Consider the following 18221-nt stretch of genomic DNA (forward strand, 5'->3'; position numbering starts at 1 on the left):
CAACTGACACAAGACTGTCATTTCTCAGACCAGCTGCTAAAATTTATGCCATGTCCTATTTTCTGCTATAGACAAGTTATGAAACATCAAGAGCAGAAAATGCATTATGTGATTTCTGTTCTTGGCCTCTTTTCTACCTGTTCTTTATTTGCCTGTTTTAGCTTTCAAGGAAGATGTACCTGAATGCAACCAAAAATATAAGAACAGTTTCATACTGAATGTGTTAATGTGTCAACCGTTTAATTCTACTTCTCCAAGAAATGAACTTGCTGCACTCTTGAATGTTTCCCAGTAAGACTGTCCCTTCAGAATAGTTTAAATTAAAGCAAGGTTGTGTTCAAACAAGTCCTTAAACAGATCCTTCCAAAACTCCAAAGTATCTTCTAAGTTTCACATTTTCCATATAATTCCTTCAACTCTTTACTGAAACCCTTCCTGGTACACCAAGGGGCACCAAACTCAAGGCACCAAAACTAACTATAGAGTTTTATTTTTGGTCTCCCTAGAGCTGTTCTTAGAGGAGAAGACACCTCCCACAGCTACTTAATACTCCTCCTGAAAATAAATACAAGGATCATATTTTCACTGTTGCCTACCACATCCCACTGCCAGATCTGTTTTACTCTTATTCTCCACATATTACAAATATTTTTGAGTAACTGCTTTGCATAGATACTTAAATACCAAATAAACATTATTTCCATCAATTTCATATTGCAATTTTTCTACACAGAGCAATTTCCTCCCCACCCATTTGGAGAATCTCCACATATAAAACCTCTTAACTGTTCAAAAAAACCCTCAGGACCAAAAGGTTGGAATCCATCAGATACTACATGGTATTACATGCTAGAGTGCAGACCAACACTTACTTTGGCAGGCTTGTTTGCATCAAAGCTGTTTTCTTTAAATTTCTCCTGCAGGGTCTCAGCTAGCCGGCAAAGCAAGGCACCATTATCCAATTTCTCCATAAAGGTTTCTGCTGTTATTTCTCTACCTGCACATCAAACAGAAAGTTAACATGGCAGAGAGCAGGCAATGGTATAGACTGCATTTGTGTAAAAAGATAAATTAAAAAAAAAAAAAACCTGAAAAAAGCTTTAACAAAAAAACTTGCATTACTTTGAATATTGTATGAATAACCTCAATACTACTTTACTGGTAGATATACACAAATTATTAAAAAAACCCCATGATTTCTTTGGGAAGGCATGTGATATTTGAAAAATAGTTCTAGCATATCCAACCCTGTGTATTTCACTTTACTTATGAAGATCCAGTGCTTTGAACAGGATGTTTTAAAAGAGTACAGCAGGAAAATTATTTACACCAGTGTGCGTGGGCAGTTATAGCATGAATTGCTAAGAATTGATTTGTAATAGAAGTAGAAAATCATGTCAGAAAGGAAAGGGTGGCATATTTTTAGTAGATTCTTAAATCTTAATCCTTCAAGAAGTAGAGAAGACTGTGACTGCAAGGCTCCTATGAATGCTCTTTTCCAGAAGTGAAGTTAGGTACATAACAAAATAACGGAGAGTAAAACTTCATATTATACATCTACTTGCCACACAGATCAAAATTTTCACTAAAAGAACAAACCTCAAATACCCTGCTTTTAAACTATATCAATTCTCAGATCAGACTATATGGCATTACTTCAGCTGCCAGGAACTGTCCCCTCTTCTACAGCTTAAATAAAAATGAAATCACATCCCCCTGGAAGAGGGGATCACATGTGCCATGAGGGAATTGCATGCTGACCCCAGATAGGAAGGGAATTATTTACCATCCCAGACTCAACTTCCAGGATCTCAACGTAATCTTCACTAAAAATATTCCTATTTCCTATTGAAGGTTTTTCATTTTCACATTTCTACCAAAATAGTTCCCTTTACTTTGGACACTATGTTGGTGAGCTGCTGTATTTTTCAGCCCTTTTAACTTCCAGTCTTATCAAGAGAATATCAAGGAATAATTCTTGTTCTTCCAATTATGACAGCATTTTTTCCCTCCAGGATTTAAATATGCCATTTAGGAAATAACACTACTAACTCACTTCTCATAGTCTGTTACACAGCATGCATTAGCAACAACAGTCTAATGTGCCAAAAAAGAAAAAGGAAGAATATTTAAAAACTGAAGTGAGACTGGTTTCTCATCCCATCCACACCCACTCCTGCTTCCATGAGATGTCTGGAAAGTGAAAATATTAATCTGTTTAGAACATGTTCACTGCAATTTCTTGTCAAGCAAAATAGGAAAAGTGAATCTTTCCCATATCTTTTTTGCTAAGAAGAGAGGGGAAAAAATAACATTCAAAAGTAACAAAAATGAAGTACACGCATTAGTACTGAACTTCTTGCTTATACATTGTAACCTGATACTCCATGTCACAATACTGAAGAGAGCAGCATTATAAAGCAGTAAGATTTTTAAAATGCTATAGGAAAGCTGACTTCTCTGGGCCTTTGTCTGAAAACTTAGAGATACTTTAGCATCTTTTGGGCAAAACCCAAAATGTGAGTCCTTTCAGTTTGGTAGGTTAAGATAAAAACAATGAAGATTGTTGCAGCAAACCATCTTCAGATAGAGCACACTTCTGTTATTCATTGAAGCTAAACTTGTTTTTTTCTATCACATTTTACTTCAGAAATACCTTTTTAACATGAAGATTTTCCCTTTTTTATTCCCACTTGATTCTGTTTGCCATGTCGCCCACTTTATAGCTCCTGTATGCATAAATGACTTCTCCAGGCAAAGGAGCAGCAGCAGCACTGCAGACAGGCAGAGTTAGCTTATGCCTAACTGATAATATTTTTGCCATATCTCCAGATTAAATGAAGCCAGGAATGAAACTATAATAGCCCAGACATAAAAAAACCTCAACAGCTCAGCATCTCAAAAGACTTTGCCACCATTCTAGCCTACATATTTTCCCATTTCCCCCATCAGCATTTTTACAAAATGGTCTAAAGCCACTAGAAAGCTAAATTTTAAAAATAACTATGCTTCAGGAACTGCTTGAGTATTACTTTTTATAATACATTCCTCTTCTAAAAAATTTATTTGAAGTATCTTTAACAGACTAAGAATTTTTATTTTGTTTTGCAACACAATTTTCTCACAAACACAAAAAAAACCCTCCCACATTCTATAATCTTTTCTGTCCTATGATATATAGATGCATCATTTCATAATAATAGAATGTTATAAAACCCTTAAAACTTATTTAACGATATTTTCTTTTTACAGAGATATAAAAAATTTTGCTTATCTTCTTCTGCTATTGAACAATATATTTATATTATTTTAAGTGCTGAATTGCATTAGCAGTTTGGTCACTGCATATTGTACGCTAAACTGGATTATTTGAGTTCTATTTGCCTTTATGAAATCTGAAAGAATGAGTTTTGCATTGAACATCTGTCTCCAATGAAAAGTATATTAGGTGTCAGCTTTCAGTTCCCTGTATTTTATGGCTTCATAAGGTGGCATTTCTTTGCTGAAACAGACACGCTGACATATTTAACAGTAGAAATGTATTGATTCAAGTAAGAGTAATGTTCATAACCTGAGGAAAAAAACTCCTCCATGTATTTGTATGGAAAAAACATCAAACTCCATTAAAAATGTACAACTCCCCCTATAATTACCAGAAAGCAGTTGCAATGTTTTTATAGAATGGTAATAACATTAAATATAATAAAAAAAACAACACTGCAAGTACGAGAAGAAAATCCAGGAATATGAAGGCTTTCAGAAACGTCTCGAGGGCTGCCTACCTTCTTTTTTACCACAAACACCAGAAAAAGTCCCCTCAAAAGTCAAACAGCTGCACCTGAACACCCACCGCTTGCAAACTGTGAGCAACTGTCTGTAAGGTCACCCAGTGCTGGGGGAACCTCATAAAACCAGACTGGAGGTCCATGAAAAAATAATGGGAGAGTTCATGCCTTGGGTGTGTGCCCAAGAGGTTGAAGATAAAGTTTTCCTTACAAGTCTCAGACATGCAGAGTCTTCAGAAGAAGAGATGGACCTAAAGATCCAGGTACCCAAATCTAGCTAATTCCTCTCACACTTGGGGTAATAACTACAGGGCAGGACTGACTCCAGCCTCACAACTTGCTGATGGGCTATTTTAATTGTATATTTTGTGTAGTAACACAAAAAAAGTAGTTTACAAATATAAATATTTCACTCAAGGGAATCTCTGAAACATCTACAATACTGAGGCCCCACTGAAACAATTGCTTCCGACCCTCTCAATTCAAATGGCATATAAATTCAGGAACACAAAATGTAATAAAAATAAAGAAAACCAAGGCCAGTGACTATGCAGATACAAAACTGGTTCTTTTCTGACAGGACTGCTCTGCTCCCTACAATAGTTGACAGTAGGAGAAATAATTTTGAAAGCATTGAGACATTATTACTTACCTTAAACAGGACATACAAAAAATTCCAAAGGCATGGTGATAATAAAGAAAATTATAAAGCAACTCAACTAAGTAAGAAAATACATCAGTGCCAGTAGAATCACTGGAGGTATCAGTACTGTGAATGTCTTGATACTCAGACAATTAAAACTTGTATGTCCCACTGGATGGATCTGAACAAACTCATGTTGAACATACACGTTCTGTCACAGAATGCTCTTAGGCAACAAGGTGAGCAAGAACACTAAGCTGACACAGATTTAATTCAGAATCAAAGAAAGACAGTTTTTTTGCAGAAGACACCATTCTCCAGCTTCAAACTGTACACCTCCTTCAGCCTTATAAATACTTAACCTTGTCTTCAACTTGACGCCTCTCCTAACACCCTCACCTCTGTTCCTCTCCTTCAAGCCTCCTTCTTTTGCATCCAAGCAACTTTTACATGCATCAAACAACGTTCAATGTTTACATGTCCAGTTTCTCAGCATCTGGCGTTCCCTGGCCCCTCAGCCATGAGCTTCTGAAGCCCTCTTCTGCTAAGAGGGCTCAGGACTGAAATCTTGGAACCCAACATATGCCTGAGGTGCAGTCAGTCTCACGTGCTAAATGAAGCTGGATGGAACAAAAAGACATTATAACCCTCTGCAACCTGTAAATAAACTCTGGGAATGGGGAAAAAGATTAGAGGTCCACAAAACTGCCCAAGAGGAAACAGAGAAACCATCTCTCTGTACCTGTCCTAAGCTACAGGGTGGTGAGGAGCCCCACTCCTCCTCTTGTCAGCCATTCTGCTTCTGCAGACACACAGAAGAAAACAAGACAATACTAGAGAGTAAAACAGACAAGCAAATCTTTCAAATTGCCATTTTGCCTCTACTAGAAGAGTTCTGTGGCCCAAGTGTGCTAATTCCCATATGCAGCTTGCTCAGGGTGGAATAGAACTTCTCAGTGTCCACAAGAACATTCTACTAAAGTAATAACTGTAAGTACAATCTACCAAATTTGGAGTTTGCCAGAAGTGAAAGCATTCCCAAATGCTTCATCAGCTCTACACCTAACAGAAACAAGGCTCAGAGATCATTATGACTCGTAAATCAGCTAGATTAACACATCTTGTTAGCTTTGTCACTGCCACTCTTGACTGAGACTCCAAAGCTCAACAGAGAGAAGCAAGGACAGGAGGCACAACATCCATGGCTGCAATCTTCCTTTCCAGCAGACAAACCACAACACTGACATGTCCCACTTTGAAAATGCTCTGAGGTACAAGATCATATGAGTTAATCCCATCTGACACATGGATTTCATCTGCAATGTCCTTTTTCCATCCCCCAGAGTACAGACAGCTAAAATCTATTCAGCAATGGAGCTGTAAAGATGAACTGTCCTCTCAGAAGCTCTGAGTTTCTCTGACATGGTTCCAAAAAATAATTAGCAAAGTGCACACAAAAGTACTGCTGATTGCTAAACAAAAACCCCCACAACAACGTCCATGCTAAATTAAATATGCAAAAATATCTCAGGATTAAAAGTTCTTCCCATGTTATTTTCCAGCTGCACCATGTTTCTCACTTTTCTAATTTATCAGTTGGGTAAGGTCAAATTCTAACTATTCCTGCTTTCTGTCTGATATCAAAACTCTTCATTCATATTATAAAGTGCAATATCCCAATCATGTTTTCCAGCTTGACTTTGAACCACATCAGGCTATACTGCTGCAAAACCAACACCATGCCAACTTCCAGTAACACTGCATAGAACATAACTGTCTCTCCATAAAAATCTCCTAAAAAACCACCCCTTGATCAAACTACCTCAAAGAGTTTGAGCCCTGTATTTGCCTAAAATACTATTTTTTAATCTATATTTATTTGAAAAAATTATGTGCCCTTGTTGAGTCCTAGCACAGATGAATGACAAAATATAAATGAAACAAAACAGCAAAAATTAAATGAAATGCATATTAATTTCCTTTATGAATTGAGAAATCTTATTGCATGAAAACTGCAATAAGGCCACTTACAATGAAGCCCCAGAAGATACAGACAGAGCAAGCCAGGATGTGGTCACACACAGGATTATCTACTCCATGTTACTTGCACATCCATGCATGTAAAAGTCTACTGACCATTAATTCAAAATACATTATTTCTTTCACATAGACAGGAAAAATCCCAAAACAAAAAAAGCCTTCCATATTCTTCTATCCTTTTGGATGCTGAACAATGCATGCTGTATATTCATTCCTATTTTACTGTACAGCAGCATCCTCACACATACCTTCTCTATTTAAAGTTTATCCAAATTATGCAGTAATTAAACAAAATTTGAATTCTGAGTTAATATACTCTTATGAATAATAATTATTTTAATTCACACCTCATTTATTTTGAATGTGAATTTTAATTTGATTGAATTATTAATTTGAATAACAATGTCTACACAGGAATTCAAAGCACTCTAACAAAACACTATAATTTCAATTCATCAGCACAAACTCTGAGAAAAGGAGAGCTTGGGGCAAGAAGGTGTGGGGGATGCATTAAGCAAATGAACTGTATACACTGCTTAATTAAAAGAAGGTTGTGCCCATTTAGTCCTGCAGTGCAGAACTTGGTGTCCATATGAAAAATCAGATATTTAATTACAGTTGGCATTTCGGAACCTCCTGCTGGTTGCTACTTTCTTGCTCAAAGAGTGACCTCATTCCTAAATTTATCACTGGGAGAACTCTGTTACAAACTGCAAGCAATCTTCTGTTTGTTTTTGAGTGGATCACTAAAACTTCATTGTTCAAAACATTTAAACAATATCTTGAATCCTCAATGGAATGTGCTGCTTCCAATTCAAAAACAGTCACTTGGATTACTGTCTTGTGATAATTGGAATTAAAAGTTCTGAATTTTGTTCTGGTTTTGCACAGACAATTTTATATTCAAAACACATTAATTTAAATGGAAGTACCATGCAAATAAATAAAAACACCTGCCACTTTTGCAGTTGTAGATTCATAACTCAATTCAAAAATAAGTATTGTCTACCTGCAAAATATTGTGTTCTATTGACATTGTGCTTATTGATCACATCTGTCATAACATAAGCAATATTTCCTTTTCTTTCTCTTAAAAAAGAGGAAATGCAGCAATATAGAATGAGCTGATGAAAGACACTGGATATACTCTGTTACAGTATGATATCACTGAGATGGTTTAACTACAGCATTTGCCATGACAAGACACTGCCCATGTCTCACCAGAACAGATTTTCAGAATTTTTTTTAAATTAAATAAATCCTCCAAAACCATGCACACCAAATTTCCTTCCAAAATCCCATCAACTAAAGTTTCATGTAAACACAGCTTCTGAAATATTTTTCTTTTCTTTATTTAATGAGAGGAATTACTGGCATATCTCCCATAGGATGAGGTATTCTCTAAGTCATGTATTTCTTTGGTAGTATCCTCTGTATTTACAGAGACCACATAAAAGATATTTTTCCCTGAGTGTTCTCAGCAAACAACATATTATTTCCTAGCTCAGAATTTCTATATCCCACCTTTGTGAATAATTTGCACATCTCAAAGTAAATTTCTAAATTCCACCTTCTTGAATAATTTGCACATCTCTTTCCTTCCTGCCAGGGACAATCTCATTTGCTCTTTTTTATATGTACCTGATTTTTTTCCCTCAATTTTGGTTTGCATCCTCTTCTGGCAACAGCAAGCTTTGTCTGCACACCAGTAAATCTCCAGGTCCCAGCTATGCTAGGTCAAACCCCTCTATGCACAGGCTACCACAAGTCTCAGCATGCCTTGCTTTGGGCAGAAATTATAATTATTTGACCACTTGGTCAGAGAAGAGCTATTAAATGGTTCCTCCTGCTCAAGACAATCACTACACCACACTCTTCAGGAGGCCTATCAGTAAAAATGGAAGACATAGGTGAAAGCAGCAATTAGTATAATTCATCTTAGTGGTATAGGTACAGAAAATACATGCCAAAAAAAAAAAAAAGAAGAATTACAAAGAAATTTGAAAGAAAATTAAACACAGAATGTATAATATTCAGTTATGCTACTCACAGAAACACAGTGGAAGCAAATGACTCATCAGCTTTTCCGACCTTGCTAACAACTTTATTTTTGATACACAAGGAAATCAGAATCCCCAGCTAACAGTGCGAGGAGCTCTCACAGCATGTGCATTATTCCATCTTGCTGTGCCTTACCCAGCAGGTTAGTGAGCCAGAGGGCCAAATCCTCCTTCATGGGCAGCAGGTTGGCCTCGTGTCTGCTGGCGAGCCACTGGCTGTACTGGTGCATGTCGGAGAGGCCAGGCCCTCGCGCCTTCGGGCTCAGGGCAGTGCACATGGCTTATCCGCTCGTCCCTGCTCACAAAATTGTGGAAAAGGGAAAGAAAACAGGAAAAAAAGTTCTTCATTACACCAATCAAAGTCTCACGTGCGCCATTTTTAGAATTGTAGACGATAATCCCAACCAGAATATAATGCCCATCTCTGGAATGGGGATCAAGGCCAGGCTGGACAGGTCCTTGAGCACCCTGGGCCAGTGGAAGGTGTCCCTGCCATGGCAGGGAAGGGAAGGGGCTGCAATGAGAAGTCTTTAAGGTCCCTTCCAACCTGAACTATTCTGAAATTCAATCATGTCAACAGCAATCATGTGCCTAAGAAATCAGATATCAGACAAACAGAGGTGGGTCTAATACACACCAGTGACCAAAACTTTGTTTTGTTAATGGATCTTTTTTTGTAAGTGAATAAATCATATAGATAAATGTTAACCTCATTTGTACTCGCCAAGCTACATATTGCAAACACAACAAAATGATCTGCAAGGAATTATTAAGATCAAATGAAAATAAACATTTTGCACAAAGCTAACAACTCACTACAGTGCCTAGCCCAACACCCAATACCAATTCAGATTAACTGGAGAGCTTCAGAGATTTTTGGACCATGCCCAGAAAAAACATGGCAACAACCAAATTGCACTCCTACAGCAAACTTATTAACAAGTACTAAATGCTATAACCAAATGGAAACAGCCTATCCTACAGCTTCATAATTATTCAAGGAAAAACTACACCGAATATATTGACTCAAAAGCATTATCTCTTCAGAAAGCAGCAGAACAGCCAGTGTTGGTCACTCACACTTGCCACTTGCCAAATTCTCCTCTGCTTCAGTGATGACTCACTGAAACTTTCCAGGTAAGACAACTAATCTCTAACACATGATGTATTAAGCATTGTCAGTCACAAGAGCCACTGCTGTTAGAACCACTGCACCTATCTCTGTGCCTCCACCTGTGCCAGAAGTGTGCAAGGTTATTTTTCCCTCTCTGAAAGAATCTTGTAGCAGTGAGCTGAAATACTTCCTTGCCAGGTAGGCTGCAGCCTACACCAACCAGCAGACACAAGGGTGTCACTGACATGTTTTATGAAAATCCTTTTGCTAGGATTTTTCTCCTGAGAAGCTGAGAAGCCTCAGAAATAAAATGTAAACCTTGATTATCTGATGGCCGTGGAATGTGGTCTGGATATGGTTTACCAAACAGGTGCATGTGAATTGTTTTTAATTAATGGCCAATGAGCCAGCTGTGTTGGACTCTGAATCTGTAACAAGATTTTATTACTGATTCCTTTCTAGCCTTCTGATGTCTCCTTTCTCTTTCTTTAATATAGTTTAATATATCATTTTCTTTTAATATAATATATATCACAAAATAATAAATCAGCCTTCTGAAACATGGAGTTAAGATTCCCATCTCTTCCCTCGTCCTGGGGACCCTCAAACACCCCCACACCAGGTCTTGTACAGGTGGCACCAGACAGACCTCAAGTGACTGTGAGACCCACAAGGAAGAGTCCTTTGCCTGTTCTCCACACCAATTGTAGCAAGACATGTCAACTGCCTTCCATTTATGAACCTGCAAACCCTTTCTCTCTGTCCTTTCCACACCTTTCATACCAGGTAACAGATATTTGTGACCTTAAAACAACAGCAGAAAAAAAGAACAATTTATTATACTATCCGTTGTGGCCTGAATAACAAAAACACTGAAACCAATTTCTATGTCAAAAAGACAATATTTACTAAATGTAAAAAAAAAAAAAATAAAAATTGCCTTTCCATAAAATTGTGCCGTAACTGAGTTTTCCTAATGTATGTAATGGTATTTGGGGTATCTTAATACTTGTATTAAAATACTTCAGCATTTTTAACCTACTCTGTGTAACTAAACTCCATGCTGGCAAACAGGTCTGCATAAGCTCTTTTTGACAGTACCTCACCCCAAGTCCTGAAGTTTAGCTTGTCCTTGAGACAGGCACAGCTTTCACTACAAATATACTTCTTATTGAAATTAGACAACTTTTTTTCACTGGGGGAGAAGCAAAAACATACATAAAAAAGATTTATTCTCTTCTATAAACACATATTTCTTAATTATGAGTACATTTTACATTTTTCTAACAAAAAAAATTTCTTATGTATCAAAGTTTGTTTGAAGGCAGAGCATTTTAAAGCAGACTAAAGTACTTAACTCATGCACAGCTCTGTTGTGAAACTGACTTTGTAAAAATGTCAGCTTGGATTTATGGCTTCCTGGTTAATTAAATTCAAATCATACCTGTTCATTTAGGGCAGGCTGCAAGGGAGGGGAGGGAAAAGACTTGGACTGTTAGCTCTGCAAAAATCCATCTGGACTGTCACTCTCAAAATGGATTGATTCAGACTAGAAGCTACCAACAGCTAAGGAATTTCAATGACAGCATATTTAAAGTTTCTCTATGTTAGCCAGAACCACATAAATTACTCTTTCAAATCATTTTGGATAGAAACAGAGGCAAGACAGATAACTGACACCAGCTGCCATCAAAGATTATAGGGGAAAGATCAAGAATCCATCCCATACTTTCTTTCCAGAAAGAACCTCGAAATAATTTTGACCATTTTCTGGGGTCTATAACCTCCAATGATACAGTGAGAGCCAGAAGTGAAGTAAGTTTTTTCTCTTGAATTACCATTGCAACGACAGTGGTAAAATGCAAAAAAAAAAAAGCAAAAAAATAAAAAAAAAAAAAAAAAGAAAAGAGAGAGAATTCTTATTCCTGAGTGTATGTATCTAAATATTTGGGAAAATCCTGCAATTTGTTTCTCAAGATGTTGGAGGATGCAAGGGTGCTTCAGTCTCATAGTAACTCTGGTAAGTAAGAAGCAAAAAGAGAGACAGGAAGGGTGTTCTGAGGTCGTTTTCATCAGACCCATCCTCAGAATGAGAAACTGGAAAGATAACAAAAGCCAGACAGACAGGTGACAAAATGAAGGTGAAAATGAGAGAGAAATAGAGAAATAGAGATGCATTGATCATTTTCACTCTAGAAGGTGAAATTGATTAATGCATCTCTATACTGGGACTAGGTCTGCTTGAAATAAAGCCCTGAATGAAAACAATGTACGCACTAATTTGTGAAGTAGGCATGCAAGGTGAGGACTGAGGAATGAGAAAGTTAATACTGATGAAGAGCCTGAAAAATCACAGATAAATCACATACAAGCCAACCTTACCTCTGTGTAAATTTTCTTTGATTTCATTTCCAAAACAAACCCAAAATTTTTCACTTCTCCATTATTTTTCTGAAAAACTGCCCTACACTTCAGTAAAATCCACAAAATTCCTAGCTTGGACTTTTAAAATTAATTATTAAAAAATTACAACTCGGCTTCCAAGGAGCAGAGTATCTCCTGTCACAAACTCTACAAGTTATACTGGAGATCAGTTATCAAACTGCAAGCACCAAAAACTTTCCAGCTCTGAATTATCCTTCATGCAAACACTGATTGCTACTGAACCTGCTAAATTCAACTTAAACCTTCACAATACTTCAGTACTGAAGTATCTAAATTTCAATAAATGGTCCAGCTACTTCATCAATTGTATTTATTAGATACTTATTAGAACTTCATCAGACAGTAGCTGGGATCCACGAAGAAGCCAAAATGTGAGAGTTCTGTGAAGGTGACAGCAATGGACACTGAGCTCCTTCAAGACCTGTATGAAGATTCTCCCTGTGGTGAAGGCCAGGCCCTTGTTTCATCACTCAGATGCCTTCAAATCTCTTCATATATTTCATTTTTAGTGAACTGAAGAAAAGTTTGATGACAATTTCTCAGTGAGGTCAGAGGGATGGACCAACTCGCATCAGAGGTGGACAGCAGCTTTTAAAGATACATCACCACAGCTGAGGCAAGTCTCTGGCCCAAACAAATATTTCATCCTTTTCCTTTTGGCAGACAAAGTATGAACCGAGGAGCCAAAAAATATTGGGTTTCCTAATCTCACTATTTTCTAACAGCAACATCAAGTCACCATATATACAGCTGTTTAAAACCAGCCAACACAAACATGACAAATATTTTATAGAATGTTACACGTCTCTGTAAACTGCTGAGGCTGACGTGATATGCAGAAGCATTTCAAAACTTACCTCTAAATGCTTTAAAGCAACTGCTTCCCCTACTATTCAGAATGTAGATGAGGAACAGTCTTTGACTACTTTTCATCCTGTTTTGTTACAGTTCATATTTATGTAGCACAAGCCTTTTTTCAGCCTCTCTCAGTGAGAGGATGATGTCTCAAATTCTTAGCCTCATTGTCTAATGAAGAATTCAGTGTGGGATGGTTTACAGTACACCCAGAAATGTGTATCAGATTCAACACACTAAAAGGTCCTGTTTCTCTCTGCTTGCTCCTACTGAACAGTGAAGTTTTTATTTTGTTCTACAGTAGTGCATTTAGTTATCTGTTTATTGCAGTTCATTGCTTGTATTTTGCCAGCAGAGTAACTTTACACTATCTGATGATTGTTATCAGTGATCATCAGGTGAAAGCAATGAGAATCAAACAAATGATCTTCTGTGCTTCCACTGGCTTTTGTTGGGGTTAGCAGGTAGGAAAAAAGGGATCAAGAATGATACACTGTACTCAAAACACACAGGAGGCAAAGACTGTTTAATCCAGAAAGTAAAACTGGATGCACAATGAAGCACTCAGCAGCAGACCCCCAGATTCAATTCCCTTTCCTATTCCAATCACCCTCCTCACCTGTAAAATTGTGATTGCTCTCTTGAACCAAGTATAAAAAGGGAGGAAAAAATGTATACATATAAAAGCTTGCATGTATGCATAGATATACATACAGAGAAAATACATGTGCTGCAGACCGCTAATCATGTGAACTAATAAGTTTTTACTCCAATTTACCCATCCAGTCCCAGCATATATGCATAACAGCTTACACTGAGTAGCTGCTGCCATGCAGGGCTCTCTGCACCACATGAGTTTCACTGTCACTTCAACCTGGTTCCCAATTAAATGTGCATTAATTCTCAAACAAAAAGGGGCCTGAACCATTTCCTGCAGCTTGCTCCCACATACAATCCTTCCAGGTCAGGAATGAAGAAGTCTTGCTGAGTCACTTGATCTTCATGACTTCAGAATTAGCATAGAAGTGAAGTATCCAGTGAAACAAGCATTTTTCTTTGCATTCACTTAGAAAACAATAAAAACAAGTTAAAAGTGTCTGTGGAGGGGGAAAATCTGTCACAATGCAAATGTCTGCACTTGCAGCAGTGACCAATCAAATCACCTCTGGTGCAAAGGCGCCACATGACGTGCCCTTAGCAGCTGAAGGGACACTGTGACAGACATCAGGTTGGCCCCAAACTGGGCACTGCTGCCCAGCAGGCAGGGTCAGGGACTGGCTCTGTGCAGCCACTGACCCTGCCCTGGCAGCCAAACCAGAGCCACCCAGCACACCTGCACAGATGCCAGCTCAGGGCTCTGCAAAGCTGAACTGCTGCAACAGAAGGTGTCATAGATGTTGGGTCCAAAGACTCTTCTCCATAAATCTGATCAGGATTGGAGCTCGTGCAAGGAAATCTGTTATAACATGAGTGAAGAAGCATATTAGCCTTTTAGTTTAGGAACTAAACATCACACACACAACTGTGCAGCTGCTTCACTGTGAGTGACAGGGGAAACAGACACAACTCAGACAAGGTCAGCAAGGCTTTCTCTGAAGGAGCTGGAACCTGAGCACTGGCCTGTACACTGGCTCTGACAGAGGGGTATCAGCCACAAACACAGACAATCTCCTGCTGTCCCAGGGAGAAGGGAATGCTACTGGAAAGCAGCCAGCCTGGAAGGAGAGGAGACACAGGATCAAACGCCAGAACAGAGCTCACGAGTGTACCTGGCAAGGGTCTCTGCTGGATCTCCCTGCTAGCTCTAATCACCTCAAGCAGATGGAAAAGAACAGAACTTTTGAATTTTTACTGCAGTTTAAATGGACTGCATGCATCATTCCCTAACTGCAACAGCAAGCTGAGTGCAAAAAAGGGCTGAGATTCAGTGTTCATAAACAGAGTGAGCTGCAGAACAAAATGCATGATTGTGCAAGCAGAAATGAAGCTGCTCACAATTTGGGACCCCTATTGCAATCACCACCTTCACATCATCAAGTGCCAGTTTTATAGACATGGCAGAAACAAGGATAAATACATTCACATTTTAAAACTTACTTTACTTTTCCTGTCTCAGAGTTGACATTTTTCAGATTTGGAGAGTATAATATCAGTTCACAGACTAAAGGTTGCTCTTGTTTTTCCACATATATACACATATGTGTATATACACACATACATGCAGAAAGAGGGGGGAAAAAAAAGATATATGAATGCCTTCCTTTGAGAGCCACAAAAATAACTAAAAACTTTTCATTCTTTAATGTCAGGAAACTGTTCCCCATGGTGAGATCTGCTACACAGTGGAATGACTTTCCCAAATGAAACTGTGAAAGCTCCTTTTCTTGAAATGCTAAAAATGGACTAAAAGAAACAGTAAGAAAAAACCCAAGACTTGCCACTCACTGTTCGATGTTACCTAGTCAGTTTTTACCACCTTCAATTTCCAGTTTGCTACAGAAGAGGAATCACTCCCCTTCTGCCCTTTTACATACATAAACACAAACACAATCATTTTTAAAGTCATTCTGCTACTACCTTGCATATTTCCTCCTCAAGAGCTATTTGCAGAGCTTTCCCTTCTATAAGAAACAACATTCTTATCTGCATTATCACACAGGTATCTTACATGTAATCTTTACTTTGCCCGCTTCTATAAACAAGCAGATAAAACACAAGCTGACAAATGCAGCAGCATATCTTTATGAGGAAATATAATTTTTCTAGATATTTTATTATCCTTATAAAAGATACCACAACCAATTTAGCCCAAGGTTTCCGAGTTTTCCCAGATTAACTTGGAACACACTGTACATTAGGAGCAGGGGGAGGGGCACTGAAGGGGAACCACCATCTGAAACTCATTAATCAATTAGAATTTTTCATGGCTTGCATCAAAATGTGATCTACACTGATAGAGTAAGTTTTAATCACAAGAAGTCTTTGTCCTTTACATTATGAATGCCCACTACAAGTGTGTGCAGCACTTTGGGGGGAGGATGGAGAGCCTGGCACAAGAGCTTACCAATACTTTATACCTGTAAGGCCCTTGGTCTGAGGCCAGGGAAAAACAAAGTTAACTGCACTGTAAAATCTGCTCTAATCATTGAAGCCGAGACATTCTCAGGACTATGCCTACTAGAAACAATTTCATTGCCTTGACAATGTCTCCCTTACCAAAAGGAAAGCAGAAAGTCTTTCTCACACAGACAAACTGAATGCTCCTGAAGCAAAACTTTAGGAACATTCAATATCTACTTGCTCATAAAATTATAACTTCTGGAAACTGAGCCTGATTCCTAACACTGTCCAAAACCTCTGAAGTTGATTCCTCTTTGCACGGCTCTCACTATATGTTTTCCTGATTGTCTAAGCAAAATAGCCATTAAAAATTAGTACAAAAGTTTCAACCTCCACCAGTTAGAAAACAAAATACATATTTAAACTGACATATCACATCTCTCATGGAGCAGAAGTGTCTCTTGTGGTAAGGACACTATGCAGTACTACAAGCTGACTTCCAATCATCAGCTTTGCTTTTAATTATGATGTTCCATTTCTAAATCCTGTCCTGAAATTAGTGTTAAGTTTAGCTGAGAGGTGTAAAGTGGAGTTGAAGAGGTACTGTGCATAGTAAGTGTGCCAATTTAAATAAGACTGTAGGTAAAATAAATAAAGTGACCAAATAAGTTAGCAGGATAAAGTAAGTGGCAGCAAGAACTTGAGGATAGTACTGACTCTTCAGCACTTCACCACCTTCATATAAGTTTGACCATGGTTCCAACAAGGGCAGTATAATCCTGAGAGATGGCTCATGGCACCATACAGAATGAATTCAGGAATGTCCTATTTAGAAACTTCCTATTAAATCACAATCCACGTCACGAAACCCTCATCAAACTGTTCCACTTGGCACAGCATCCACTTTGCAACGAAACAAAAAATACATCACGCACGTGGAAAACCAATAATAATTCGTTCATTTTTCACTGCAGAGTAATGTCAGGAGTATGTTGAAAGTGCACTGGGGAGCCTGCAATGCATCCATCCAGCTGTCCCAAGAGCTGCAGTCCTCCAGGAGTGTGCAGAGCCAGCAGGCTCAGATGACACTGAGCCAGGATGCTCACGGCAATCCCGGATAACAGCAACCTTCATTCCTTACACCTAGAACATTACTGAAGAAACAGAGTGTGCAGATAACACCACTGCACCAGGATGCACACAGCAATCCCGGATAACAGCAGCCTTCATTCCCTACACCCAGAACCTTAACGAAGAAGCAGAGCGTGCAGATGTCACCATTGCACCGGGATGCACACAGCAATCCCGGATAACAGCAACCTTCATTCCCTACACCTAGAACATTACTGAAGAAACAGAGCGTGCAGATAACACCACTGCACCAGGATGCACACAGCAATCCCGGATAACAGCAACCTTCATTCCCTACACCCAGAACCTTAATGAAGAAACACAGCGTGCAGAGCCAGCAGGCTCAGATGTCACCACCGCACTGGGATGGATGCACACAGCAATCCCGGATAACAGTAACCTTCATTGCTCACACCTAGAACCTTAATGAAGAAACAGAGCGTGCAGAGCCAGCAGGCTCAGATGTCACCATTGCACCGGGATGCACACAGCAATCCTAGATAACAGCAACCTTCATTCCCTACACCTAGAACGCCAGCAAAGAAACAGAGCTTTCTCAAAAGCGAAACTCTGTCCCCGGAGATTTGGATCTAGAGCCTGCAGAGGACACGCAGAGCCCTGGGCTAGCTAAGAGCGGCTTTTGGCACCACAAGGGTCCGGTTCTCGCTCTCGGGGGGCGGCGGAGGGGCCGGGAGCGCTCGGGCAGCTCGGCCGCCTCCGGCCGCCGCTGCCGCAGCCCCGCCAAACCCGCCCTCCTCCTCTCGCACCAGCAGCACCCCAGGGCTGCCTCGAGAAGCCATGAAGATAAAGCAGAGGTTGGGGCCAGGGGTGAGCGCACAGCGAGTAAGAGCCACCCCCCGTCCCTCCCTGCCCGCCCCGCTCTCACCCGCCGCGGAGTCCGATGCGTTTGTCCTGCTCGGGGCCCCTCCGCAGCCGGGCTGAGCTAATGGCTTTGCCATGAGCGCTGGAAGCGCTGCTCCCAGGTCTGCCCCTCGGGGGCAGGACCAAGCAAACCCGCCGCAGCCCGGCCCCCCGCGGGATGCCCGGGGCAGCCGGCCAGCAGCCCGCATCCTCACGGCACGGAGCCC

General features: G+C 39.5%; 1 protein-coding gene across 5 annotated transcripts in view; it reads right to left on the bottom strand.

The window, feature by feature from the left end:
• The window catches only part of GAS2 (growth arrest specific 2), a 74322-nt gene that overhangs the window by 55297 nt on the left and 804 nt on the right, over positions 1-18221 (bottom strand). For 4 of the 5 annotated variants that reach the window (XM_064714221.1, XM_064714223.1, XM_064714219.1 and 1 more), the window contains exons 2-3: positions 8665-8823; positions 873-997 (exon numbers count right to left, since the gene is read on the bottom strand). In XM_064714221.1, the coding sequence (XP_064570291.1) occupies positions 873-997; positions 8665-8806 (267 nt within the window). In that variant the 5' untranslated portion in view covers positions 8807-8823. Of the gene's footprint in view, positions 1-872; positions 998-8664; positions 8824-18019; positions 18151-18221 lie in introns of those variants that run through there. The other variant, XM_064714220.1, reaches the window with a different exon arrangement.

This window comes from Zonotrichia leucophrys, chromosome 5 (genome assembly GCF_028769735.1).
Source record: "Zonotrichia leucophrys gambelii isolate GWCS_2022_RI chromosome 5, RI_Zleu_2.0, whole genome shotgun sequence".
Taxonomy (NCBI): domain Eukaryota; kingdom Metazoa; phylum Chordata; class Aves; order Passeriformes; family Passerellidae; genus Zonotrichia; species Zonotrichia leucophrys.